Below are 27403 nucleotides of genomic sequence, written 5' to 3' on the forward strand. Positions count from 1 at the left end.
GACTGCCACATCCCTCTATCGGTAATTGATCTAGGAGGCAAAAAATCAGTAAGGATATAGTTGAACAGAACAGCACCATCAATCAACTGTGTCTAATTGAATCTTGAGAACTAATCAATCCAATGACGGAAGAATAACATTCTTCTCAAGCTCATATGTAACATTCACCAACACAGACCACATTCTGGGCCATAAAACACACTTTGACTTGTGCTGTCAGACCACAGTAGAATTAAGGTAGAAATCAGTAACACAAAAATAGCTGTAAAATTCCCAACTATTTGGAGATTAAATCACACATTTATAAAGAACTCATGGGACAAAGAAGTCTCAAGATAATTTTTTTTTAAACTTCAATGAAATGAAAATACAACCTAACAAAAATTTGTGGGATACAGAGAAATCAATGCCTAGAGGGAAATTTGTAACATTGGATGAACTTATTAGAAAAGAAGAAAGATCTAAAATCAATAATCTAGACATCCACCTTAGGAAGCTAGAGAAAGAACAGTAATATAAACCTAAAACAACCAGAAGAAAAACATTAGAGCAGAAATCAAGAAAATTGATAACAAGAAATCAACCCAGAAAAAAAAAAAATCAATGAAGCAAAAAGATGGTTCTTTAAAAAGATCAATAAAACTAATAAACCTCTAGTCAGGCAAACCAAGAAAAAAAGAGAAAAGACACAGAACACTAATATCAGAAATGAAAGCTGGGTCATCATTAATTATCTATGGACATTAAAAGGATAATAATGGCCAGGCAAAAATCTTCAACAAAATATTAGCAAAGCTAATTCAACAGTGTAAACAAAGAATTTCAACCATGACCAGATGGATTTGTTCAAGTATATAAGCCTGATTCAACATTCAAGAATTATTTCATGTAATTCATCACATCAACAGACTAAGGAAGAAAACTCAGATGATCACAGCAATGGCATACGTATGGAAAACATTTGATAAAATCCAATATCAATCTATGATATTTAATATTAAAAAAAATCTTAGCAAACTAGGAATAGAGCGGAACTTCCTCAACTTAAGGAAGAACATTTACAAAAATCCTACAGCTAAGACCACACTTAATGGTGAGAAACTAGAAGCTTTCTCACTGAAATCAGAAATAAGACAAAGATGCTACTCCCTCATTACTCCTACTCAACACCATACAGGAAGTTCAAGCTAATGTAATACAAGAAAGGGAAAGACATACCTATTGGAAAAGAAGAAATAAAACTGTCCTTGTTCACAGATGACATGATAGTCCATGTAGAAATCCTAAAGAACTGCCAAAAAAACCCCTCCTGGAGCTAATAAGTGATTATAGCCAAGTCTCAGTAAACAATATTAACATACAATAGTAGCTGCTTTCCTATACACCAGCAACAAGCAACTGGAGTTGGGAATAAAAAATACAATACCATTTACATTAGCACTAAAAGAAAAAAAAGAAAAAAAGAATTAGGTACAAATCTACCAAAATATGTACAAGATCTATAGAAGGCAAACCACAAAACACTGATAAGAGAAATCAAAGAAGAGCTAAATAAAGAGATATACCATGTCAATGGACAGGAAGACTCAATATTGTTGAGATGCTAATTCTTCCCAACTTGATCTACAGACTCAATGCAATCCCAATCAGAGTCCCAGCAAGCTATTTTGTGGATATTGACAAACTGATTCTAAAATTTATTTGGAAAGAAAAAAGATCCAGAATAGCCCAGACAATATTAAAGAACAAAGTCAGAAGACTGATATTACCCAACTTCAAGTCTTAGTATACAGTTACAGTAATCAAGATAGCATGGTACTGATGAAAGAACTGACAAATAGAGAACAGAACAGAGAGCACAGAAATAAGTAAAAAAGATCAATGGCTGCCAGGAGTTCAGTGTTTGGGAAAGGGGGTTTGCGTAGGTGGGGTACAGGGGAGTTTTAGTGCCATGGAACTATTCTGTATGATACTACAGAATATACTAATGGTGAATACATAACATTATGCATTTTTCAGAATGCATAGAACTGTACAATAGAAAGAGCAAATCTTAATGCAACTATGGACTTAACTTTAGTTAATGTTAACAAAATGGCCCTCAAATGTACAACACTAATGTGAGTTGTTAATAACAGAGAAAACTGTATGGGAATGTGGGGGTATATGTGTGCTCAATTGTCAATTAGTCTATACATCTAAAACTCTTCTAAAGAAAGCCTATTAATTTAAAAAAACTACAAAAGAAAACCATAAGAAAAGAACAAAACCAGGCAGAGATACAAAAGAAATATCTCTATGAAATGTTAATGGAAAATATTTCAGACTTTCTGCAAATGGAAATGGAATAAAGTCAGGATTAATTATGGTAATCTGGGGAAAAGGGAGAAATAGAACATCTAGTCATTGAAATTATAAACTCAATAAAAGAGTCAACAGATTATAACTTAAAAAGATTAATGAACCACAATGAGATGTTACTTTACACTTGTTAGAATGGGTTTTGTAAAAAAGATGAATGATAACAGTGTTGAAAAGGATGTGGAGAAAAGGAATGTAAATTAGTATATTATTGCCAGACATGGTGAGCACGTGCCAGTAATCTCAGCTACTCAGGAGGCTGAGATGGGAGGATCCTGAGCCCAAGAGTTTAAGACCAGCTGGGTGACACAGCAAGACCTCATCTCAAAAAAGAAAAAACAAATTAGTACATTGTTGGTGGGAATGTAAATTAGTACAGCCCTATGGAAAACAATATGGTGGTTCCTCAAAAAACCACAAATACAACTACCATATCATCTAGAATCTCACCTCTGGTATACATCCAAAAGAACTGAAATCAGTATGTAAAAGAGATATATGCACTCCTGTATTCACTGAAGCATTATTCACAATAGTCAAGACATAGAAACAATCTAAGTGTTCATTAACAAATGAATAAAGAAAATGTGGTATAGATACACAATGGAATACTGGAGGACATTATACTAAGTGAAATAAGTCAGTGACAGAAAGACAAATACTGCATTATCTCATATGTGGAATCTAATACAGTTGAATTCCTAGAAGTGGAGAGTAGAACAATGGTTACCAGAAGCTGGGGGCGGGGGGCTTGGGGAGAGAGGGAATAGGGAGGGAGTTGTTGATCACAGAGTACAAAGTTCCAGATATACAGAAGAAATAGGTTTTGAGGTCTATTGCACAGGAAGGTGACTATATTCAATAATAATGTATATTTCAAAATAACTGAGACTAAATTTCAAATAGCTCATCATAAAAAATTATAGGCAAGGCAATATTAATTAGCCTGATTTAATCATTACATATTGTACATATGTATCAAAACATCACAATATACCCCATAAATGTATACAATTATAGTTTGCCAATCAAAAATAATATTGATAAATTTTTAAAACTAATTAAGTACAAGATAGAGCTGAAGAAATTGTCCTTAAAATAGAAGAGACAAAGAGAGAAATGAGAGATTAAGAAGCATAGATGATGCACTTAAACTGCAGTGAAAATGCAGAAGCAGAAAATTTAAAAAGCAACAAGAGAAAATAGAGATGAACTACAAATATATAACAAACTGACAGGAAGCTTCAACAGCTATAATCGAAGTCAGAAGACAATAAAATACTAGTTTTGATGTATTTAGGAAAAATATCTGTCAGTGAAGAAAAAGTAATTCAATTCTTTAAGAAAAGTCTAGAGAGCAGAGCCATGAGAACCAGAGGAAAACAAATTAAGCCTGAAATCTGTCCTATTCAGACTTCCAGTTATATGAACCAACAGACTTCCTCTGATTCGGGTTATTTACCTGTTGATAAAAACTTTGTAAGGACTTTAAGGATCATGACATTTTAATTAAAATAATCATATATGTTTCACCCCATCAAACCCTGTATGATTTTATGAGTATGGGAAAAGGTGTGGAAGAGTTCACATCTAGGAGAATGACAACAGGCATTCAATAGAGTTAGTTTTTTTTTTTTTTTTTTTTTTTGAGACGGAGTCTCACTCTTTCACCCAGGCTGGAGTGCAATGGCGCAATCTCGGCTTACTGCAACCTCTGCTTTCCGGGTTCAAGTGATTCTCCTGCCTCAGCCCCGAGTAGCTGGGACTACAGGCGCACACCACTGCGCCCAGCTAATTTGTTTTTTTTCTTTTTTAGAGACAGGGTTTCACCATATTGGAGGTTGGAGACCAGCTCCTGACCTCGTGATCCACCCACCTTTGCTTCCCAAAGTGCTGGGATTACAGGTGTGAGCCACCGCACCCGGCTTTTTCTGCTTTTACATCTTTGTATTGTTTGACTTACTCTAAGGAGGTTGTATATTACTTTTATAATTGGAAGTAAAAAATTGGAAGTAAAAAAATTCATAAAGGAGGCAGGTGTGGTGGCATGTGCCTGTAGTCCCAGCTACTCAGGAGGCTGGCTGAAGTGGGAGTATCACTTGAGCTCGAGTTCAAATTCAGCCTAGGCAACATAGTGAGACCCCCATATCTCTCTCTCTCTTTTTTTTTTTTAACTTTTATTTTAGGCTTGGGAGTACATGTGAAGGTTACCTAGGTAAACGTGTTAAAAACCACAATTATGGCCGGGCGCGGTGGCTCAAGCCTGTAATCCCAGCACTTTGGGAGGCCGAGACGGGCGGATCACAAGGTCAGGAGATCGAGACCATCCTGGCTAACATGGTGAAACCCCGTCTCTACTAAAAATACAAAAAACTAGCCGGGCGAGGTGGCGGGCGCCTGTAGTCCCAGCTACTCGGGAGGCTGAGGCAGGAGAATGGCGTAAACCCGGGAGGCGGAGCTTGCAGTGAGCTGAGATCCGGCCACTGCACTCCAGCCTGGGCAACAGAGCGAGACTCCGTCTCAAAAAAAAAAAAAAAAAAAAAACCACAATTATTTTTGCACCAACCTAGTATTTCATCACCCAGATATAAAGCCCAGTACCCAATAGCTATCTTTTCTGCGCCTCTCTGTCCTTCCACCCTCCCTCCTCAAGTAAACCCCAGTGTCTCATGTTTCCATCTTTGTGTTCATAAGTTCTTATCATTTAGCTCTCACTTGTGAGAACACGTGGTATTTAGTTTTCTGTTTCTGCGCTAGTTTGCTAAGGATAATAGCCTCCAGCTCCACCCATATTCCCACAAAAGACATGATCTTATTCTTTTTTATGGCTGTGTAGTATTCCATGGTGTATATGTACCACATTTTCTTTATCCAAACTGTCATTGCTGGACTTTTAGTTGATTCCATGTCTTTGCTATTGTGAACAGTGCTGCACTGAACATTCGCATGCATGTGTCTTTATGGCAGAATGATTTATATTCCTCTGGGTATATACCCAGTAATGGGATTGCTGGAGACCCTATCTCTTTAAAAAAAAAAAAAGTGTGTGTGTGTGTGTGTGTGTGTGTGTGTGTGTGTATATATATATAAATAAATAAATATGTGTGTGTGTATATATATATAAAACTCAAATATATATATCAAATTACTAAATATATTATTCTCCCCAAAACCCACCTATTTATATATATACTGATATACATAATACTTAAAAGTCATTTATATATATACACATATATATATAAATGAACCTCAAAGGTATCTTTCTCTCTTTTTCCTTAGTATCTTGGCATGTGTTTTTCTTTTTTATCCATTGTCTTGTTCCACTTACTCCCTTGTGCCTATATATATATGGCTTTTGAGTTTTTGTTTTTTTATATACATATTTATATTTACATATACTTTATATATACATATATATACATATAATATTAGACATGTATACCTGCAGATAAAATGGAAATAGGAGGTATTCCAAATGGCATCAGATATATTATGCAAGTAAATTTTAAAAATTAGATGAAATGGCCAGTTTACTAGAAAATATTGAAATTTAGCTCTATACAAAAATGAAAAGACTAATAAAAATTTTTAAAAATTGATACAGCTATATTCTCCCAAAAACCCACCCAGATAGTTTTACATATTTGGTAAACGTCTGGTTCACTCATTCAAAGATACTTTTTACTGCCTATTATGCCCTTAAAAAGGTATTGTTCTAGGCTCAGGGTTTATTTTCTAGCTAACATTTTTTGAGTGCTTATTAGGTGCTTGATACCATTCCTTTTACATGTATTACTCTTCAGTGGCTTCTTACTGGTCTCTGCAAAAAGACCCATATCCTTAACAAGGACCTAAAAGCCCAGCATGATCTGATTGCTGTTGCTACTGACTTCTCTAGAGTAGACTTATACCACTGTTCTCTCTCTGTATCCTGTCTTTCAGGACCTCAAAGGTATCTTTCTCTCTTTTTCCTTAGTATCTTGGCACGTTGTTTTTCTTTTTTACCCATTGTCTTGTCCCACTCATTCCCTTATGCCTAGTGAAAGCCTGATAATTCTATAGAAATTAACTCTACTTCTGGATGTCTCTCAATTTCCAGATAAAATGAAGTCCTCCTACTGAGCCCACTCAGTCTTATGAACTTACCTTCATTCCCCCTATTAAATACTTTGACATGTATTTGTGTAATAATTTGATTAATGTCTGTCCCCATACTTGATTGTATGACAGCATGGACTATACACACACACACAAATATAGATATATATATATATAAAATACCGTACATATATCATATATATATATTTTTGAGGCAGGGTCCTGCTCTTGTCACCAAGGCTGGAGTGCAGTGGCATGATCACAGCTCACCATAGCCTCAACCTCCTGGGCTCAAGTGATCCTCCCACCTCAGCCTCCCAAGTAGCTGGAACCACAAGTGTGTGCTGCCATGCCTGGCTTACTTTATTTTTGGTAGAGATGGAGTCTTGCTATGTTGTCCAGGCTGGTCTGAAACTCCTGTGCTTGAGTGATCCTCCCACCTTGGCCTCCCAAAGTGTTGGGATTACAGGTGTGAGCCACTGCACCTAGCCGATATTTTCACTCACCGTTGTATCCCTAGCACCTCGGATAGTGTTGACACATATCAAGCACTCAAGAATGACTTAAATTTCTAAATGGATGCTCTATTTTATTCATAAGATACATGAATTGGCATTAAAGTTTTCAAGAACCTCTATCAATATAATGTGGGGCTAGTCAATTACCCAAAAAGTATTCTCTTAAAACCTAAAAAGAAATTAGTAAAATTTTCAATATGTCACAGTAACCAAGGACAAAGTTGGATTGTCTGTTCCATAATATTTTAAAAACTAACTTCAAGACAAAAATTAGTAGGATGTAGTTACTAGGAAATTAAACAAGTTGGGAAATGCAAACATAGGGTGGAAGATGATCTTTACCCTACACATCTCACCAACACTGTCTAGGATTACATATATTAAGTGATTTTACCTCTTTCCTCAATCAAAACAAATTGTTTAGGGAAAATGTTTTAAAGGAATAGTCCCAGCCGGACGTGGTGGCTCAGACCTACAATCCCAGAACTTTGGAGGCTGAGGCTGGCGGATCACTTGAGATCAGGAGTTTGAGACCAGTCTGGCCAAGATGGTGAAACCCCGCCTCTACTAAAAATACAAAAATTAGCTGGGTGTGGTGGCACATGCCTGTAATCCAGCTACTCGGGAAGCTGAGGCGGGAGAATCACTTGAACTCAGGAGATGAAGGTTGCAGTGGACCTAGGTCGCGCCACTGCACTCCAGCCAGGGTGGCAGAGGGAGACTCTGTCTCAAAAAAAAAAAAAAAAAAAAGAACAGTACCTTTAAGAGTCACTAAAGATGTAAAGAATAAAGCTAAACCAAGCCAGCTACGTAACTATAGAGGTATAAATGTAAAACTAACATTCACTGACTATTTACTATGTGTCAGGGATGATCTATTAGCATATGTTAATAGACCACTTTACATTGAATATGAGCATTTATTAACTCATGTTTTTCAAATCGGCTCTATGATGTGGTTACAATTATTATCTCTATTTTACAAGTGAGAAGATCACATAAGTTTTTTTTTTTTTTTTTTTTTTTTTTTTTTTTTTGAGACAGAGTCTCGCTCTGCCGCCCAGGCTAGAGTGCAGTGGCCGGATCTCAGCTCACTGCAAGCTCCGCCTCCCGGGTTCACGCCATTCTCCTGCCTCAGCCTCCCGAGTAGCTGGGACTACAGGCGCCCGCCACCTCGCCCGGCTAGTTTTTTGTATTTTTTAGTAGAGACGGGGTTTCACCGTGTTAGCCAGGATGGTCTCGATCTCCTGACCTCGTGATCCGCCCGTCTCGGCCTCCCAAAGTGCTGGGATTACAGGCTTGAGCCACCGCGCCCGGCGAAGATCACATAAGTTTTAAGTAGGCACACTCAAGATTTGAACCCAGGCTAAGGTTGAGCTGGTGCTCTTAACTGTAAGAGGACAGTAGTTAAAATAGATATCTTCCCTAATGTGTGTAAATACTGAAGTTTTTTAATTAATACAAATTGTTTTCTTATCTAGACTATTTCACTAGCCCTCTAGTTGGTTTCCTTGACTCCAATTTTGCTCTCCTTAAATCCATTTTCCACACTGCATCCAGTGATCTCTTTAAATCTTAAATGGACTTGCACAAAATTAAGGAAAACCTACACAGCATGGTAAACAAGGCTATGATTGAGGCTTCAAGACCCCAGCCTTCTGACCTCTCTGATGTCCTTTTCTGCTACTCCCACCCTAGACTTTATATGTCTTAAAGTCTAATACAAACGCAGTACTTGTAGTGTCCACTACACACTAACCATCCCCACTTACACTATGTATTTTAAGAACTATGGGTCTTTTTGTTCCTTTTTCTGAAATGTCCCTTGTTCCTTGCATTTTCGTCTCAATTAAGCATCTTTCTGGATTAAATTTTATTTTCTCCAGGAATCCTCTTCTGAAACCCTTAGAAGTGATCCTCCTCTACTGGTACTTAGCCATCCTTTATTGAAATTACCTGTTTATGAGCCAGTAACCCTTATTAAGCTCTTTGAGAAGAGGGATTCTTTCTTTCTCTTTTACCTACAACCGCCACAACCCCGCTTCCCCTAGTCTCCCGCCCCCTCCATGCACAATTCCTGGCACGTATTAACTGTTCAGTAAATGCTGAACTTTTGAACTTTACTGGAAATCAAGAAACACTGAGTTTTAGCCTCAGTTTTGCTCACTATGTGATTTTAGATATTTTCTTCTCTGTGCTTATCTTGTGTACCTATATACAACTTAATCCTTAAGTTTCATCGTATAAAAAATTCTACAACTTTTAATTTTGCTCTGTATGTGACAGTACCTGGTATTTAAAAACAATTCTCTACATCAAGTTAAAAAATTAACATTTGATGATAATTGACTTCTAAAACACTGAAAAATGAAACACATCAATGCTGTTTTTTTTTTTTCCCTGTACTGCTACCTGAAAACATCGAAATTTGCTGTGTGGAACGAACAAGATTTCTTCTAAGAAATTACCCCCTACTAGCATTACTACATAAAATAAGGTAATTCCCAGCAAGAATATTATGCAGATACTAAAAAGAAAACATGCTGGGCATGGTGGCTCACACCTGTAATCCCAGCACTTTGGGAGGCCGAGGCGGGAGGATCTCCTGAGGTTGAGAGTTCAAGACCAGCCTGGCCAACATGGTGAAACGCTGTCTCTACTAAAAATACAAAAATTAGCTGGGCGTGGTGACGCACGTCAGTAATCTCAGCCATTCGGGAGGCTGAGGCAGGGGAATCGCTTGAACCCGGGAAGTAGAGGTTGCAGCAGTGAGCCGAGATTGCGCCACTGCACTCCAACTCTAGCCTGAGCAACAGAGCGAGACTCCGTCTCAAAAAAAAAAAAAACCCCCCCCCCAAAAAAAAATGACACGAGGGAAATGCTTACAATGCTCAATGAAAAGAAAGGAAAGGTTATAAAGTTTTAATATACGATTTGATCTTTTGAAAATAATGCATATATAACTTAAATGGCAATGTATGATTAAATATAGCAACAGCCTCTTCCAAAAAATTTCAAAATTGGGCTTAGTGATAATTACATGATCATAATTCAAAAACCCTTAGCTGAAGCAAAGACAGTGAAGATCTGTAACATCTGAATTGTGTGAAAGGGGTGGGGGTGATTCAAACAAGTGTCATCACCTCGTCCAATGATGAAGGAGAACGTGTATCAGTTCCGCATTGTGAAATTCTCAGTATCGGAGCGTGTAGTGGCTAAGAAAAGCGATAGGCGAATTAGGAAACAGAAAAGCCAGCGACATCACCAGTTCTGGCCTCTTTCCGACCGAAGGAAAGGGAATTAGACGGGGTAGTTGTCAATTCCAGGTCCAGCCTAAGTTCTGGGTCCCCGGCCTCAGCGTGAGGCTCGCCTCGCCTCCCCTCGCGCGCCTGCGCAGAGCGGGCCGGCTTCCCGGACGGCCCTCGCCTCTTCACCACCCGGGCCGTCCACCAGAAGTTTCTAAACGGGTGAGAGGCGACAACGCAGTGTAGCTGGGTTAAAGGAAGGAGGCTGGTTTATCCTCCGCACTTACTTGGTACTCGATCTCCAGCGAGGCCTTCAGGGGCATGGGCTGATAGAAGCACTCCTTCTGGCCGGCGGGAAGGGTAAAGGTGAAGTCGCTGTCGAGGGAAGGTGTGAAGCCGGCCGCCCCAGGCAGCAGCACCGGAGGCAGAGCGGCCAGAAGGAGCACGGGGAAGGGCAGCCAGGTCTTGTCGCCCATCCCTGCTGGGGTGATCCGGGCTGCAAGAGGCGTGGGATACTGCTGTCTCCGCTCCGCGTTTCCTCTCTGGACTCCTCGTGGTTGACAGGGAAATCTGGAGTCTGAAGAAACTCCAAGTGGCGGCCGCGGCGGCGGCGGCGGCGGCGGCGAACACTCCCTCCGAAGGAGAAGCGCAGTCCTCCAAAGGGTAGGGACTCAGGGCGGGGCCAGCAGCCCCGTTCCGCCACCGCCTCAGTCTCGGCCCCCTCAGGCCAGGCGTGAGCGCCGCCCGCCTCTCCCACTGACGGCCTCTGGTTCCCATGGCTTCCCCCACCAATGGGCATCCTGGCGGTGATTGTGGGAAATGTAGTCCCGGGCGGGCTCGGCTAGTGGGCTCGGACGCGCTCGCCGACCACGATCCCCGGCAAGCCCCGCGCCTCCGGCGGCGCCTCACGCAGTCTGCGCCGGGGCGGGGCAGCGGCCGGGTAGGCGTGTCCCAACGGCTCCCGCGGCGGTTCGAATTCCGTGCTGCCGGGGTTCGCTGGTTCTCCAAGTAGCGTCCGAGGCTTCCAAGCGCAGGGGCCCTGAAGAGGGTCATAGGCTTCCTAACGTAGACTCGAGTGCGAAGCGCGCAGTCGCCGGGTGAGTCTCTCCCCAGCTGCGACTTGGGTGGTGAGCGACTGCCCCTTGGCGTGGGGAAAACAGCTTACCTGGGGGAGTTTTGTTCCTTTCCCTCCCGGCACCTTGGATGCGCTGGGACTGGTCCTTGCGGTTGCTGAGCATGCTCCTCTGAACGGTTGTATTTTATTTGATGAAAAATAGGAGTCTGGGCGCAGTGGCTCAGGCCTGTTATCTCAGCATTTTGGGAGGCCAAGGCAGGAGGATTGCTTGAACCCAGGAGTTCGAGGCCAGCTTTGGCAATATGGCGAGACACTGTCTCCATAAAATTTTAAAAAAAAGAAAAAGTATTTCCTTAAAAAAAAAACTGAAAGGAAGATGTCACGTCCGCCCCCGACCCCTGCTTCTTTCAGACGGATGTAGGATCAGCTGTGTCAAGCAATCTTGAGACAGGAGACTACAAAGTTATGACCTCTTTCCAAAATGAGGAATCTTTTTCAACTGCAGCCCATTGTATCACATACATAGGGTATAAAAGAACACTTGTCCTTCGTTTGATGGGTGTGCGTGTGCAAACCTACAAACACATTCTTAATTAGGGCCCAAAGATGATGATGTTAAGGTCAATGAGTAGGATGATGTGCTTTTCTTGGTATTCAGTCAGTGAAGATATACTGTTTTGGGTAACTACTGTAAATTGAGGTTAAGGGCATTCATTTGACAGTAAATGGCCCACTAGGAAAATGAAAACATTTTAGTATCAAATATATTCATTGCTACGGCAGAAGAGTTGAGTTCATCCTCCTCTCCCCTCCCCCTCCCTCCCTTCCTTCCTTCTCTCTCTCTGTCTGTCTGTCTCTTTCTTTCTCTCTCTTTCTTTCTTTCTTTCTTTCTTTCTTTCTTTCTTTCTTTCTTTCTTTCTTTCTTTCTCTCTCTCTTTCTTTTCTTTCTTTCTTCTTTCTTTTCTTTTCCTCTTCTCTTTTCTTTCTTTTCTTTCTTTCTTTCCTTCCTTCCTTCCTCCCTCCCTCTCTCCCTTCCTCCCTTTCTGTCTTTCTGTCTGCCTTTCTTTCCTTTTTCCTTTCCCCTTTCCTCTCCTCCCGTCCCCTTCTCCCCTTCTCCCCTCTTCCCCTCCTCCCCTCCTCCCCTCCCCTCCCCTCCCCTTTCTTGACGGAGTCTCACTCTGTCGCCCAGGCTGGAGTGCAGTGGTGTGATCTCGGCTCACTGCTACCTCCACCTCCCGGGTTCATGCAGTTCTCTGCCTCAGCCTCCCCAGAGCTGAGATTACAGGCGCCCGCCACCATGCCTAATTTTTTTGTATTTTTAGTAGAGACGGAGTTTCACCATCTTGACCAGGTTTTAACTCCTGACCTCGTGATCCACCTGCCTCAACCTCCCAAAGTGTTGGGATTACTGGCGTGAGCCACCGCTCCCGGTCTGACAGTTATTTCTTACATGAAAATACACAGATGTTGAACTAAAACCTGATTTAAGACGAAATATATAATACCAAATGGCATTATAGATTTTGCCCAATTTTCTCAACCCTTTTCTCCTTCACCATCCTACAGAGAGCTAGAGATGTTGAATAGATAAAGCAAGATGGGGACCTGATTTATTGACTTGTCTGCGAGAGTCTTATCACTTAAGCAGAAGGAAATTTGTGGAAACAAAAAAGGGAAAGAGGATAGAACCAGTTTGTCTATTAAGATTACACAGTATCTCATTTAATTTCCTGCCACTTTCTTTCCTTAAGGTGGGAGTTTTCTTTTTAATCTTCCTCCCTACATTTGAGAATTTTTGAGTGGGGAATAAATGTAGCATACTATTCTGACTGGTTGAGGGAAGGAAGGATAGTTTAGTATTTGTTAATTCATTCAAAATATTGAGCCTCTGTAAGTACATTGCAGTCCTGAACGTAATGACAGGACTCCTAACCTTTTGGAACTTGGGATGGGAGCAGAATGCTAAGAAGGGCGTTGAAGGAAATGCTACAATGAAAAAGGTAAATGGGATCTGAAAGAGGAATGTAATTTTAAGATTGCGCAGAAAGGTCTACAGAAGTAGTGGAGATTATAAAGCTTTAGTTTTTTTATTGTATTAATTACAATAATAAAATATGATGCTTTATTATGGTTTTTTATATGCAAAGAAATTTAGTAGTTACACAACCCTAGAGATACTCATCCACTGAAGAAGCAAAAGCTTTTCTTCGTTTATTTCTTTAAGGTGACCTGCCAAATGTTATTTTGATCCCTATGGTTGTGACTTGTAAATGTGTGTTTTTTAAATTTTGTAACTATTGGGCGTAGAAGGACGAGATAACTTTTATCTGGTAATAAATTCCCTTCTAACAAAATATGAATGACTGTAATGATACCATTTAATCAGATGTCTAGTACTTGTAGTGTGATTGTGAAAGTCCAAACACCTCATATTGAAATTGATATGTAATAAGTAATAAAGCTACAATGAGACATAATTTAATGGTCTTTGCATCCTAGTGACTTGGATTCAAGTCTTGATTTCACCATTTACAGTTTGTGGGACTTTGAGCAAGTTATTTAATGTCTAATTCTTAGTTTCCTTAACATGGAATGAAAATACTTAACAATTGCTAGGAAGATCGGGTATGCTTAGAAAAGGGGAACTATATAACTAGACCCTGGCTAAAATGAAAAATTCATTCATTGAAATTGTATTGAACTCCTTTATGGCTTTACACTACAGATAAATTCATTATTATTGATTTTTTGTTTTGTTTTAAACCGCCATGAAAGATTTCACAACATTTGAAATAGAAAACTAATGAGTTAAATTCTATTCGTGTATTTTGACTGAAACTACAGAATCTTTCAGGCAAGGTACAAGAAATTCATTTTTTTTTAAGAAATGGAATCTAGTTCATCAGACTACTGTAATAAAGACAATGAAGAGGAAAGTTTGCTTGCAAATGTTGCTTCCTTAAGACATGAACTGAAGATAACAGAATGGAGTTTGCAGAGTTTAGGGGAAGAGTTATCCAGGTAAGTAGGTAAAATCACATACAGAATTCACTGTGCCTTAAATATATCAATATAAAATGTGTGAATTTCATTATTATGTATTGTTTCTAAAGTGTCTCTGGAATAAGAAATAATTTTCTTATACTTTTTAATATAACTTTCAGTTTAGGGAAAAATAGGAATATTAGAGAAGCCTCTTTGCATATTAAAAACACTTTCAGTATATTAGAACTCAGTATAAAATATATTTTTGGGCTTTATTAATTTTTTAATGCTTTTTTGAATCTTAAGTAATCAGCATAGAGGCTCTAGAAATACAGTTTGCTAGTTTAAAAGTAATTATGATTTATTTAAAATTTAGTGGAACATTGCCTTATGTTCATAACTGTGAATCTACTTAGCAGCATTTCAGGTTTTCTATTTTCTTATTTAATGTATAGCAATTTATAGTGAATAAACTATCCAAGAACTGAAATATGTTTTTTCTTTTTTCTCTAGTGTTAGTCCAAGTGAAAATTCTGATTATGCCCCTAATCCATCAAGGTCTGAAAAGCTAATTTTGGATGTTCAGCCTAGCCACCCTGGACTTCTGAATTATTCACCTTATGAAAACGTTTGTAAAATATCTGGTAGCAGCACTGATTTTCAAAAAAAGGCAAGAGATAAGGTTATTATTTTTACACCTATCTAGTTAAAAGAAGTGTTGGTTTTAGGCCTGCCTACTTAAAAAAATTTTTTTTTCAGTTTTTCTTTAAATACCTTATTCATGGTTTCTGTAATCTTTTACTCTGGTACTCAAGAATTTAAATATAATTGTTCTTTTTATGTTCTAACAAGAAAGTAGTTATCTTGGTGTATTACTCTACTTTTAAACTTATATATTTATTACCTTTCTGCAGTTAAATGTCTTCTTAAGTAAATTATAATCCCCTTGATTTTAACACTACATCTTATACATAATAGGTAATCAATTATTTATTAAGTGGTTAAGGTATACCCACCATTTAGCCTGGATCAAGTACTGTGAATAGTATGGCACTATTCTTTCATTATCTTTCTATTTTGTCCATGATGTTAGAGATCTTTGCTTGGTCTGAAACTGTCTTCCTTTTTCTTATTCTATCATATATTTATCTCCCTGCATTTATCCCTCTTCCTCACTCAACCCTTTTATCTCCTTTTACACTCTCTTCCTATTCTTTGTTCCCTGCACTCCCTACATGTATATACACAGATATGGTTGCACATAATCTTTTTGGATACATATTTGCTCTTTCCACTTCGGAAAGCCAACCATTAAGAGCTTTCTTTTTTGTAAGGAAGCTACTTAATGAAGCTGTCTGAACCTACTTTTTAGAAACAAATTCAAATTCCATGTTTACATGGTATGTAATTCCAAGAAATTTGATCTCTATCCTCATTCAAATTGCTGATCATTCTTACTTTATATGTGCCTTAATTGGGAAAACAATAATGGTAATGACTATCAAACACAAAAGGATAATCTAGTGTGTAAAGAGCTCCTAGAAACTGAGAACAAAAAGGTCAGTAACCCAATGGGCAAAAGACATGAAGGGAAAAAGAAATAAAAATGATATCCAAACTAATGAAAAGGTGTCCAATTTCCTCATAATAAGATAAATTCAAAATGAAACTATACCTAAGTACCTTACCTAGTTCTTACCTATAGAATTATTAAACATTCAGATGTTTGAGATGTTATTTTATAGGTGATATTGGGTACGGGTACATTGCCTAGTGGGAATGCACAGTGATATAACCCCAACTGAGATGCATTTGGCAATATTTACCAAAATTACAAATACATTTACCTTGACTTGGAACTCCCATTTCTGGAAAATGATACTATAGACACACCTGCAGGATATGAAATTAGGCATTGTTGATCATATCAAAAGATTAGAAATAGTTCAAGTATCTAGTAATAGGCGGTTAGTTGAATAATGGTTTATTCATGCAATGGAAACTATGCAGTTGAGAAAAGGAGTTTGTCAATGTATTTATTATGGAGAGATTGCCAGTGTATATTGTTCCAAGTTAAAAAAAAAATGCACGGTGCAGAATGTTATATCTAATGTGCTAGTTTTTGCATAAGGAGAGGAGGGAAGTGGGTAATTTGTATTGCTTATGTATGTGTATGGAATCACTAGAAGACTAAACAAGAAACTTATAGAAGTGGTTACCCACCTATTAAAGATGGGAAGAGACTTCTGTGTATACTTTTTCTTTTATATAGTTTTGAATTTTGAATTGCATAAATAAATCACTCAAAATAAAGTTAATTAAAAGAAATGTTTTGAAAATCACAATCCTCATGAAAATTAAATATTGTAAAGTATGTATAAAAAGAATATAATAAAAATATGTATACAGATAAAATAATATTTTACCTATTATCCATTTTATTGTTGGTGGACATTTGGGTTCTTCCCATTTATTATCTCTTGTGGACAATGTAGCTATGAGTAGTTTTATATCTGCACATGCAAAAGTACAAAAGTTTCTATCAGGTTTATATCTAGGGATGATATTGTTGGTTCTTAGCATACTCAACTTTGCTGGATAATACCAGCCAGTTTCCCAAAGTGTACCACTGTTTTCCAGGTTATACTTGTATATACTTCCACCAGCAGTGGAGGAGAGAGTATTGATTGTTCCACATATCCTTGTCAATACTCACTAAGTATTTTAACTCATTTTCTGAGCTGCTTAGTCATTTTATTAATAATTGCTCATAATTTTCCATTAATTACATGTAACCCTTAATTGAAATAATTGAAAATATATTTGTTCTTTTTCATTCTTTCAGATGTTTTCATCTTCTACCCCTGTGGATCAGGAGATTAAAAGCCTTCGAGAGAAACTAAATAAACTTAGGCAACAGAATGCTTGTTTGGTCACACAGAATCATTCCTTAATGACAAAATTTGAATCTATCCACTTTGAATTAACACAGTCAAGAGCAAAAGTATGTATCTTGAAATGACGAGTTTGCCAGCAGAAAATAGTTGTTATTTTAAGATTTATAATTGGAAAAAGAGTCCTTGTATTGCCACATTGCCTTAATGTGTTATGTGAAGTAATTTTCATTATAATACTATAGTATCAACATGTTATAAAATCAATATTGTATGAATTATATCTGAAAATGATTGAAGGGAACTTTACAGTTTCGCATTTAGATAAGTCAGCTTCTTAAGGTGTTAAGATTACCAATTTGTGTGGTCTTATTTTTTATACAAAGGAAGTATAACTTACTTATCTTCCCTTTTAAAATAACACATTGTCATTGTTGAAAAATTTAAAAGTAGCAAAAAGAGGAAGAAAGATCACCCAGAGTTTCCACCTAGAAACCGCTTTACCAGTTTAATACATAGTTGAATCCAGACTGTTTTAAATAGTTTTGGTGTTTTCTGTTTTTTTACTGTATATATAGTCTATGCATTTTCTGATGCATTTACATAGCTTTTCCATTGATCATTTTTTATGGTAGCATTATATTTCATGTGATTATAGCGTAACTTAGTTAATTCCCATATTTCAGTGGTTTCCTATTTTTTTACTAAATGGTTGGTATTACACAAAAAATTAGAAGAAACCAAAATGTCCAATAATGGAGACATAGTAAATTATGGTATACCCATAAGATAGATTGTAACAAAACCTTTTTTTAAAAAATGAGGTAAATATACTAGTACTAAGATGCAAAGTTGTTTGACTTATATGGAGCATGATAAAGTTTAAATGATATAATGTTTGTAGTCACTTAAAACAGTGTCTATGTGTAGTCAGCACTCAAAAACTGTTACCTAATATATTTAGTGGCAGAAAAACATTACAGAGCAGTACACACGTATAATAATCTTAGTTTTCCTCTTTATAAGAAGTGTATGTGTGTCTGTGTGTGTGTTTGTATGTAAATATATATACATGTGATATATTAAGGTAGAAACTATGCTTCACACTGTTGATAACTTCGAGAGAGATTGGAAGGTTGGAGTGAGGCTTTCACTATTTACTTTTATAAACATTGTATATATACATTATATGTAGTTTTAAATAGAACAGTTATGGGAAGACTTTATTTTTCTTTTCTGTTTTTTCAAACAAAACAAAATGCTATTAGGGATTATTTCAGCACAGGAAAAACAAAATGCAACAATGAGCATAATACTTCTTTAGTGTTTGAGATTATTGAACTAAAACTTCTTTAGTGTTTGAGATTATTTCTAGGGTAGATTTCCAGAGGCAGAATGACCATATTTTAGGGAAATAATGTTTTTCGAGCATTTACATTTGGTTCCTCATCTTTTCTTGTTGACTTTGAGGGAAAAATGCTGTTTTTCTTGATTTCGTACAAAATTTATCTTTTCGGTATATTTGTTTGCCATTTAGATTTCTTTGTGATTTGTCTGTTCGTTTTTTCTGCTTATTTTTAAATTTTTTCTTCAACTATAGATAATCTCTCTTTTTAAAGTCATGATTGCTAGTGATTTAAAGTAAGAAAAGAGACATAAAGATAATTTAATAATTACTGAACTAGCATTTTTAACCTTTATTTTTAGGATATAAACACACCAGTGGTTATGCGAAGAAGTAAGATACTAGTATTGTACTTCTCAGCTCAGCATTTTCTAAGTTGTTGAAATATTTTTTAGGGAAGCCACCTATTTCAGGCCATGTATGAGCTTTTGATGCTTCATATATGCCCACTATTGAGACTCTTTTGCAGAAATCAATCAATATATTCATAACTTACCTCTGGCAATGGTTGTACTTACTCTTCTGGAGCCTGGCAGCCTGCTCTTTCTGAGCTTTTTGCCCTCTACACCTGCTATCCAACTGCCATCCTGGGACTTCTCTTTGGTGTTCTTCTAGGTTGAATCTACTGTTTCCTGAATTCTATTTTTTGTTATTTCCTAGTTTATTCTTTCTGTATTTGGAGCATATCTTCCAGTTACTTCCTTGCCTGTCTGAAAATGTCTTAATTTCTTCTTCACTCATGATTAAATTCCAGTTTGATAATTATGTAACGTTTGAATTTTTAGGACATTACTCCCTTCTATCCTCCAGTGCCACTTTGAAAAGTCTGTTGCCATTGTGAATTACTTCCCTTAGCATGTAATCTCTTTTTTTCCCATTTGTTTGTTTTTTACTTTATGGCAGATGGTAGTTTTTAGGACCTTCCCATTCCGGTGTTTTAAAACTGTACAACAATGTATCTTTCAATAGGCCTTTATTACTCATACTGGGTATTTGAGAGCCCTTTTAGGCTGGAAACTTGTATCCTTTGGTTCTGGAAATTTTTCTGTTTCTTAATTTTTATTTTTAATTTTTGTGGGTACATAGTAGGCATATATATTTTTGGAGTACATTAGATTTTTTGATACAATTATGCAGCATAATAATCACATCATGGAGAATGGGATATCCATCCCCTCAGACATTTATCCTTTGTGTTATAAACAATCCGGTTATAGTCTTTTAGTTATTTTTAAATGTACAATTAAATTATTATTATTGACTATAGTCACCCTGTTGTTCTACAAAATAGTAGTTCTTGTTCATTCTTTCTATTTCTTGTACCATTAACCATCCCCACCTCTTCCCACCCTGACAACTGCCCTTCCTGGCCTCTGGTAAACCATCCTTCTACTTTCTATGTCCATGAGTTCAATTGTTTTGATTTTTAGATCCCACAAATAAGTAAGAACATATGATATTTGTCTTTCTGTGCCTGACTTATTTTACTTAACATAATGATCTTTAGTTCCATCCATGTTGTTGCAAATGACTGATTCTCATTCTTCTTTATGGATGAGTAGTACTCCATTGTGTAAGTACTACATTTTCTTTATCCATTCATTTGTGATGAACACTTAGGTTGCTTCTAAGTCTTGGCTCTTGAACAGTGCTGCAACAAACATGGAAGTGCAGATACCTTTTCAATATACTGATTTCCTTTCTTTTGGGTATATGCCCAGCAGTGGGATTTCTGGATATGGTAGCTGTATTTTTAGTTTTTTGAGGAACCTCCAAACGGTTCTCCATAATGGTTGTACTAATTTCCGTTCCCACCAACAGCATATGAAGATTCCCTTTTCTCCACATTCTTGCAAACATTTGTTATTACCTGTCTTTTGAATATAAGCCTTGTTTTGTTTTGAAACAAGGTCTTGCTCTGTCACCCAGGCTAAAGTGCAATGATGCAATCACAGCTCAGTGCCACCTTGACCTCCTGGGCTCAAGTGATCCTCCCACCGTAACCTCCCAGGTAACTGGGACTACAGGCATATGCCACCATGCCTGGCTAGTTTTTGTATTGTCTTTTTGTAGAGATGGAGTTTTGCCATGTTGCCCAGGCTGATTTTGAACTCCTGGACTCAAGCGATCTATCCATCTCCCAAAATGCTGGGGTTACAGGATTGAGCCACAGTGCCTGGCCATGTGATTTTTATTTAGGAGGTATTCTCAACATTATTTTTTGCACTTCTATTGAATCTTTTATTTTGGCTGTCATACTTTTTTCAGTTTCTAAAGTTTTTTTTGTTCTGATTGTTTTGTATTTCATAACATACTAATGTATTCTGTCTTAGCACTCTGAAGATTTAATGATTTTTTTTCATGTTTGCTTTCCTTTCCTTTTTCTTTTGTTTAGGCCTCTGACTTTATGTTAGAAGCTTTTGGGCCGGGCGTGGTGGCTCATGCCTGCAATCTCAGCACTTTGGGAAGCCGAGGCGGGTGGATCATAAGGTTAAGAGATTGAGACCATCCTGGCCAACATGGTGAAACCCTATCTCTACTAAAAAATACAAAAATTAGCTGGGCATGGTGGTGTGCACCTATAGTCCCACCTACTCGGGAGGCTGAGGCAGGAGAATTGCTTGAACTCAGAGGCGGAGGTTGCAGTGAGCTGATATTGCGCCACTGTGCTCCAGCCTGGTGACAGAGTGAGACTCCGTCTCAAAAAAAAAAACAGAAGCGTTTTTTCAGATGTTAGTATTTTAGCTATTCATATTTAAGAGAAAGGCATTTAAATGCAGATTGGTGGTTTGTTGTCCAGTGGACTTTATTTCTGGGTGATGGTTAGGGAGGTGGTTCTTTTGTAGGGAAACACCTGCCAGCTCCCAAACAGTATCAGTATGAGATGTTTTTCTTTTCCTTTTTTTTTTTTTTTTTTAACATAAACTCAAGATTTTATTGTCTTCGTAATAAAACAAAAGATAACACTTAAAACTGGGTCACTTGGCTCTTTCTGCTCTTACCTCCTCCCAGTTCAGAATGCTTGCATCTTTTAGTAGTCAGCTTTCTCTTAGATCTGCAGCTGGGCTCAATGCACTCAAGCCTTAGCACAATCTTCTTTGTAGTTTCAGCCTTTTTCTGGAAAATCTACTTAGTCTGCCCACCATAACCACTCTGCTTCCTGTCATATCACTGCTTTCCCTGGGCATAGAGAGAATCCTTGCCCTTCTTGTACTGTGTCACTTTCTGCGGTTGGTGCTTGCCACACTTCTTACAGAAAGTCCTGCAGGTTTTAGGAATGTTCACCATGTTTGCGGGAGTGCTATCAGCATGGAAAGAGATTTTTTTTTTTTTTTTTTTTTTGAGCTGTTGAGTTTCTCCAGCAAAGAATCCTTTAGTTTCTCACCTGTGGGATAACCAAAAACGAAATAGAGTAGTAAGGTGGAGCTATCCGTTTTATATTAATTCCCTTGTTACAGCTGTACTTCATTCCTGCTCATTATTCTTAGTGTCCCACAGTCTCAAGCTTCTTCTGTTCAGTTTCTTCTGATAATAAACTTTCTGCCTCTTTCCTAGTATGCCAACACCTTGCTGTTGGTGTTCTGGGAGTGGGAAAAAGGATAACTGTTATTTGCAGATACTTTGAACTGTATCCCTGCTTTTTCATTGGGTCCTCACTTCTGTCCTCTACAGTACCTTGTGCCTTCATGTTCTAAACTTCTTTTTCAATGATAGTTATCTTATTGATACTTTCTTCCATACCATTTACATTGTGGGTTCCCATCCTGCTATAGTAGTTGTACTCTCTTTATAATACAGATTGTAGGGTCATTATGCTTTTCTGTATTTAGATTCTTTCTAATAAGCATGTATTCTATAATTAGGTCTTTAAATCATAAAAATTCAGTAAATATTTTCTTTCATAATTGTTTATAGTTTGATGTTTTATATTTAATTTTCTAATTTATGTAAAATTAATCTTGCTAGATGCTTATCAGTAGAGATTCTGTTTTCTCCCCTAAATAACTCTTCAGTTATAAGTTGAAGGTAATGCCAGGAGCTTACATGCCACGGCTGGCTTATGATGATATGCCCATGTAAATGTTGATCAAAGGAATAGATGGGAAGCTTTATATCTGAGCAATGATTTGGGAGCCCTGTTGAACCCCCTTATCTGACAGGAAAAAAACTAAGGGCCAAGTAGGTTAATTTATTTTCTGAAAGTACTATAAAAGTTGTTTTTATATTTTAGGTTTCCATGCTTGAATTTGCTCAACAGCAGGCAGCCAGTGTCCCAATCTTAGAAGAACAGATTATAAATTTGGAAGCAGAGGTTTCAGCTCAAGATAAAGTTTTGAGGTAAATATACTTTTTATAGCTCTCAAAATTTTATTTGCTACTTTTACATTTTGTTATATCTTGTTAAATCTTGTTCCCCACACCCAATATATTTACATACCCTAATGGTGTTCAGTTGTCTTAGAACTCGTTGAATCTATTTTTAGTCAATCATAACTCCTCTTGGCTGTAGGTTGCATGCAGTATATAGGGGTTAAAAAAGACTAAGGTGAGATGCCTATTTACATGCTTTTGTCAAATATGAATTAGTTCATTTCTTCACCTACATAGCAGTATATACTCAGTATTTCAAAGGGAGTTCAAGAAATAAAATGTAAAGGAGTCAGACACTTTTATTATTTTTACAAACAGGGTCTCACTCTGTCACCTAGGCTGGAGTGCAGTGGTGCAATATGGCTCACTGCAGCCTCAGCCTCCTGGGCTCAAATGATCCTTCTGCCTCAGCCTCCCAAGTAGTGGGACTACAGGCACACACCACTGTGCCCAGCTGAGCTTTTTATTTTTTATTTTGTAGAGATGGGGTCTCACTATGTTGGTCAGGCTGGTCTCAAACTCCTGGCCTCAAGCAGTCCTCCTGCTTCGGCCTCTCAAAGTGTTGGGATTATAGGCATGAGCTGTCATGCCTTGCCATCAGGCACTTTATAATTTATTCTCTTCTGCTTTGAATAAAATGGGAAATATATGCATATTAAATAACATATTACTCTGAGTGATTCTGAGAATATAGTTAAATGACCAGCAATAGTAGCATCACCTGGAACTTGTTAGAAATGCAAATTCTCAGACCTTATCTCTGGCATACTGAACCAAGTTGGGAGGTGTTTCACAAGTTCTGCAAATGATTTGCTGCATACTAAAGTTGTCTTTTATGTCCATCAGAGTTTTGTAATTTTCTTTGTAATACATATATTATTTTAAATTTATTTGTAGGTATTTTATATTTTTAGTAATTGTGAATTGTTCCTACTTTGTTCATTGCTAGTGTATGGGAAGGTTACTGACTTTTGTGTAATATAATTATTTTGTAATTGGTAGCTAATGGTATTATCAGCAAATAAAGAAAATTTTGTTTCTGACTCAAAGAGTAGGAAAAAGAAAAAAATTTTGTCTTTCCTTTTCAGCAATTATACTTCTTAATACCTTTTCATATTTGCTTTTTGCAGTGGGTAGAACTGTTAGTAAAGTTGTTGGATGTGGGATGATAACAGTCATCCTTATTTAGTTTCTGAACTATACAGGAATGCTTCTGGTATCTGACTATAAAATATGATGTGAGTTATTACTTCAGATGTATTTATCATCTGGTGGAAGTATTCTTTTATTTTTAAAAAAACTCTTAATTAACAAGGGATGAATATACCTTTTTCTCTGTCTCTTTTTGTATATTGTTTTGCTTAACTCATTGATTTAAACAAATATAATTCCTAATATTAAATTATTCTTGCATACCTGGGATAATCTCTTTAGTAGTCTTAAAACAAAGTATCCTTTATTTTATAGAGAGGCAGAAAATAAGCTGGAACAGAGCCAGAAAATGGTAATTGAAAAGGAACAGAGTTTGCAGGAGTCCAAAGAGGAATGTATAAAATTAAAGGTGGACTTACTTGAACAAACCAAACAAGGAAAAAGGTATGTGTTTTTAAAGCAAATACATTTTTTTGAAAGGGAATAAAGAATATATTACCTGTTTAAAATTCTAGTTAATTTTTGAAGTGAAAAAATTTCAGAAATTTGGCAATAGAATAACTTAATGTTCTTTTTATCTATTAATTTTTTGAAATTTTCCATTAAAATGTTTGTGTGTGGAATTTATGTTATTAGCATTCTGGATTGGGCTGAATTTCTACAAAACTGATAATGATTATCAGTGTAATGATACTTATATCTGAAATTAAGTTCTGTGGCCTATTTGAAATCAGTATACTGAGTTTAAAATACTAACAGGGAAAAAGCCTGTAAATTAATATTACCTCTAATAAAACTAAATAAAATGTTGAATGAACTCTTAAAAAGAAAATTTTGCCTCATAGAGAAAGAAACTCAATGCATGAGAATGTGTGGTGGGATCTTCCTTTAGAAATATATAAGTAGTACAAAAATATCTATTTCGTATAAATTATATCTGGAGATAAAGTCTTTTAAGTGTCTCTGTCCAAGGAACCATTAACTCTGAATGCCAGTTCACTTTTAAAGTGATAAAGATTTAAATTTTTTTAGTTTAAGCTAATAAGATTTTATAATGAAATAGGATTATAGCAGTTTTTATACAGTATAAAGCCATAATCTGTACTAAGCAATATTACAAATATTAGTAGAAAATGCTTAGGTTTTGGAGTTAGTTAGAAAATTTTTAGATTTTACCTCTCATTGGCTTTGTTACCTTGGCCAAATGATATAACCTTTTGAAATCTCAGGTTTTTTTCATTCATTTCATTAAATAAAAACGATATTATCTTTATATGGATAGATATGAAGAGTAAATAAAAAAAGAAATATAAGGTACCTCTTAATAAATACTAATAATTCGTAACTATTATATAAACTTTGTGGTTACATATTCTAGAATTCACACTTTACTTACTCAGATAAGCTTTGCATATGGTTATTTAAAATAGTGAGATAATAATACATGAAGACCACATTCACAATATAGCTGCCAAGAAAAAATAAAGAGGAAGAGCTACTAGTTTCCTCTATAGAACTTAGATAAGAGATGATTTTCAGGGTATTGACTTTGTTGTTGTTGTTGTTTGAGGTGGAGTCTTACTCTGTCTTGCAGGCTGGAGTGCAGTGGTGTGATCTTGGCTCACTGCAGCCTCCGCCCCACGGGTTCAAGCAGTTCTCCTTTCTCAGCCTCCTGAGTAGCTGGGATTACAGGCATGCACTACCACACTCAGCTAATTCTTTTATTTTTAGTAGAGACAGGGTTTCACCATGTTGGTCAGGCTGGTCCCAAACTCCTGACCTCAAGTGATCCACCCTCCTCGGACTCCCAAAGTGCTGGAATTATAGGCCTGAGCCACTGCGCCCAGCTAAGTATTGACTTTGGCTTCACAAAGTGAGTAAGTGGGGACAGACACATTCTGGGCAGCATGTGCAAAGGTATAGACATATTAAAGAGTATCATTGCTGAAGAACTCTTAAGTAATTTTATGTTCTTATAAGTAAATAGGTGTAGTGGGAGATGAGACATGAAAGACACACTGGATCCAGACTGTAAATGACTTTGTGTGTTATACCAAAGGATTTGTATTTTAACCTGGAGAGCATAAATAGCCAATTGAGATTTTTAGGTAGAGGTATGATATGAAGACTCTTGGAGCTTTTTGAAGAACTAAAATGAATATTGACTTTCTGCTGTGGTCTGAATGTGTCCACCCAATTTTTTGTATTGGAAACTTAATGCCAATACAACACTGTTGGGAAGTGGAGCGTTTAGGAGGTACTTAGGTCACAAGGGCTCTGCTTTCATGAACGGATTAATGCCATTATAAGAGGTCTTGACAGAGGGAGTTTGTCCCTTTTTTCCTTTCTGTCATGTTAGAACATAGTGTTCCTCCTCCTTGGAGGATGTAGCATTTAAGGCACCATCTTGGAAGCAGAGAGATTAAGCCCTACCAACCTGCCAGTGCCTTGATTTTGGACTTGCCAGCCTCCAGAACTGTGAGAAATACATTTCTGTTTTTTATAAACTACCTAGACTATGATATTTGTCCAGCAGCACAACTAGACTGGCACATTCTGAGATTGAAAGATCAAAACCTTTGCAAGGACTATTTTTTGGGTGGAGAAGATTAATCATAATGGATTAAAAAGCCAGTGTAAAGGGAGAGATTGTTTAGCTTTATGCTGTTTTTAAGAGATTACCTAAAACATAAGGACACAGGAAAATTGAAAGCAGACGGGGTGCAGTGGCTAACCTAGCACTTTGTAATCCTAGCATGTAATCCTAGCACTTTGTGGGGCCGAGATGGGTGGATCACTTGAGCTTGTGAGTTCAGGACCAGCCGGGGCAACATGGCGAAACCCCGTCTCTACAAAAAATATAAAAATTAGCCAGGTGTGGTGGCACAGGCCTGGAGTCCCAGCTATTCAGGAGGCTAAGGTGAAAGGGATTGCTTGAGCCTAGGAGGCAGAGATTACAGTGAGCCGAGATTATGTCACTGCACTCCAGCCTGTATGACAGAGTGAGACTCTGTCTCAAAAAAGAAAAAAAAAAGAATGGAAAGGAATGTTTCAAATACCCACCAAAGCAAAGTTGATATTACTGTATTAGGATCAGAATAGACTTCAATGCAATGAACATTACCAACATTAAAATGACTCATATAATGTTTAAGTGACACTTAGCCAAGAAGATATAAAGACTCTAAACCAGCAAGCTATAAAGACTCTAAACTTATATGTATCTAATAATTTAGTCCCAAAATACATAAGAAAAATAACACAATTTCAGGGAGGAAAGAACAAATCTGTAGTCA

At 37.1% G+C, this 27403-nt stretch overlaps 2 protein-coding genes and 1 pseudogene across 7 annotated transcripts in view; 1 reads left to right on the forward strand and 2 right to left on the reverse strand.

Annotated features, from left to right (window-relative positions):
* The window catches only part of TMED5 (transmembrane p24 trafficking protein 5), a 32310-nt gene extending 20686 nt beyond the window's left edge, over positions 1-11624 (reverse strand). For 3 of the 5 annotated variants that reach the window (XR_003122230.1, XR_003122221.1, XR_003122217.1), the window contains exon 1: positions 10513-11624. Coding sequence is in view for 2 of the 5 variants with exons in the window: in XM_025405635.1 (XP_025261420.1) it covers positions 10513-10701 (189 nt within the window). In the remaining 3 variants the exon portion in view is untranslated. The remainder of the gene's footprint in view (positions 1-10512) is intronic. The other 2 variants (XM_025405635.1, XM_025405593.1) reach the window with 1 other exon arrangement.
* Positions 11186-27403, forward strand: part of CCDC18 (coiled-coil domain containing 18) — a 107215-nt gene continuing 90997 nt past the window's right edge. For both annotated transcript variants that reach the window (XM_025405366.1, XM_025405293.1), the window contains exons 1-6: positions 11186-11352; positions 14186-14321; positions 14799-14967; positions 17131-17289; positions 22816-22922; positions 24423-24551. In XM_025405366.1, coding sequence (XP_025261151.1) covers positions 14188-14321; positions 14799-14967; positions 17131-17289; positions 22816-22922; positions 24423-24551 — 698 coding nt within the window. In that variant the 5' untranslated portion in view covers positions 11186-11352; positions 14186-14187. The remainder of the gene's footprint in view (positions 11353-14185; positions 14322-14798; positions 14968-17130; positions 17290-22815; positions 22923-24422; positions 24552-27403) is intronic.
* Positions 21552-21872, reverse strand: LOC112636905 (annotated as a pseudogene).

Source organism: Theropithecus gelada, chromosome 1 (genome assembly GCF_003255815.1).
Source record: "Theropithecus gelada isolate Dixy chromosome 1, Tgel_1.0, whole genome shotgun sequence".
Lineage (NCBI taxonomy): Eukaryota > Metazoa > Chordata > Mammalia > Primates > Cercopithecidae > Theropithecus > Theropithecus gelada.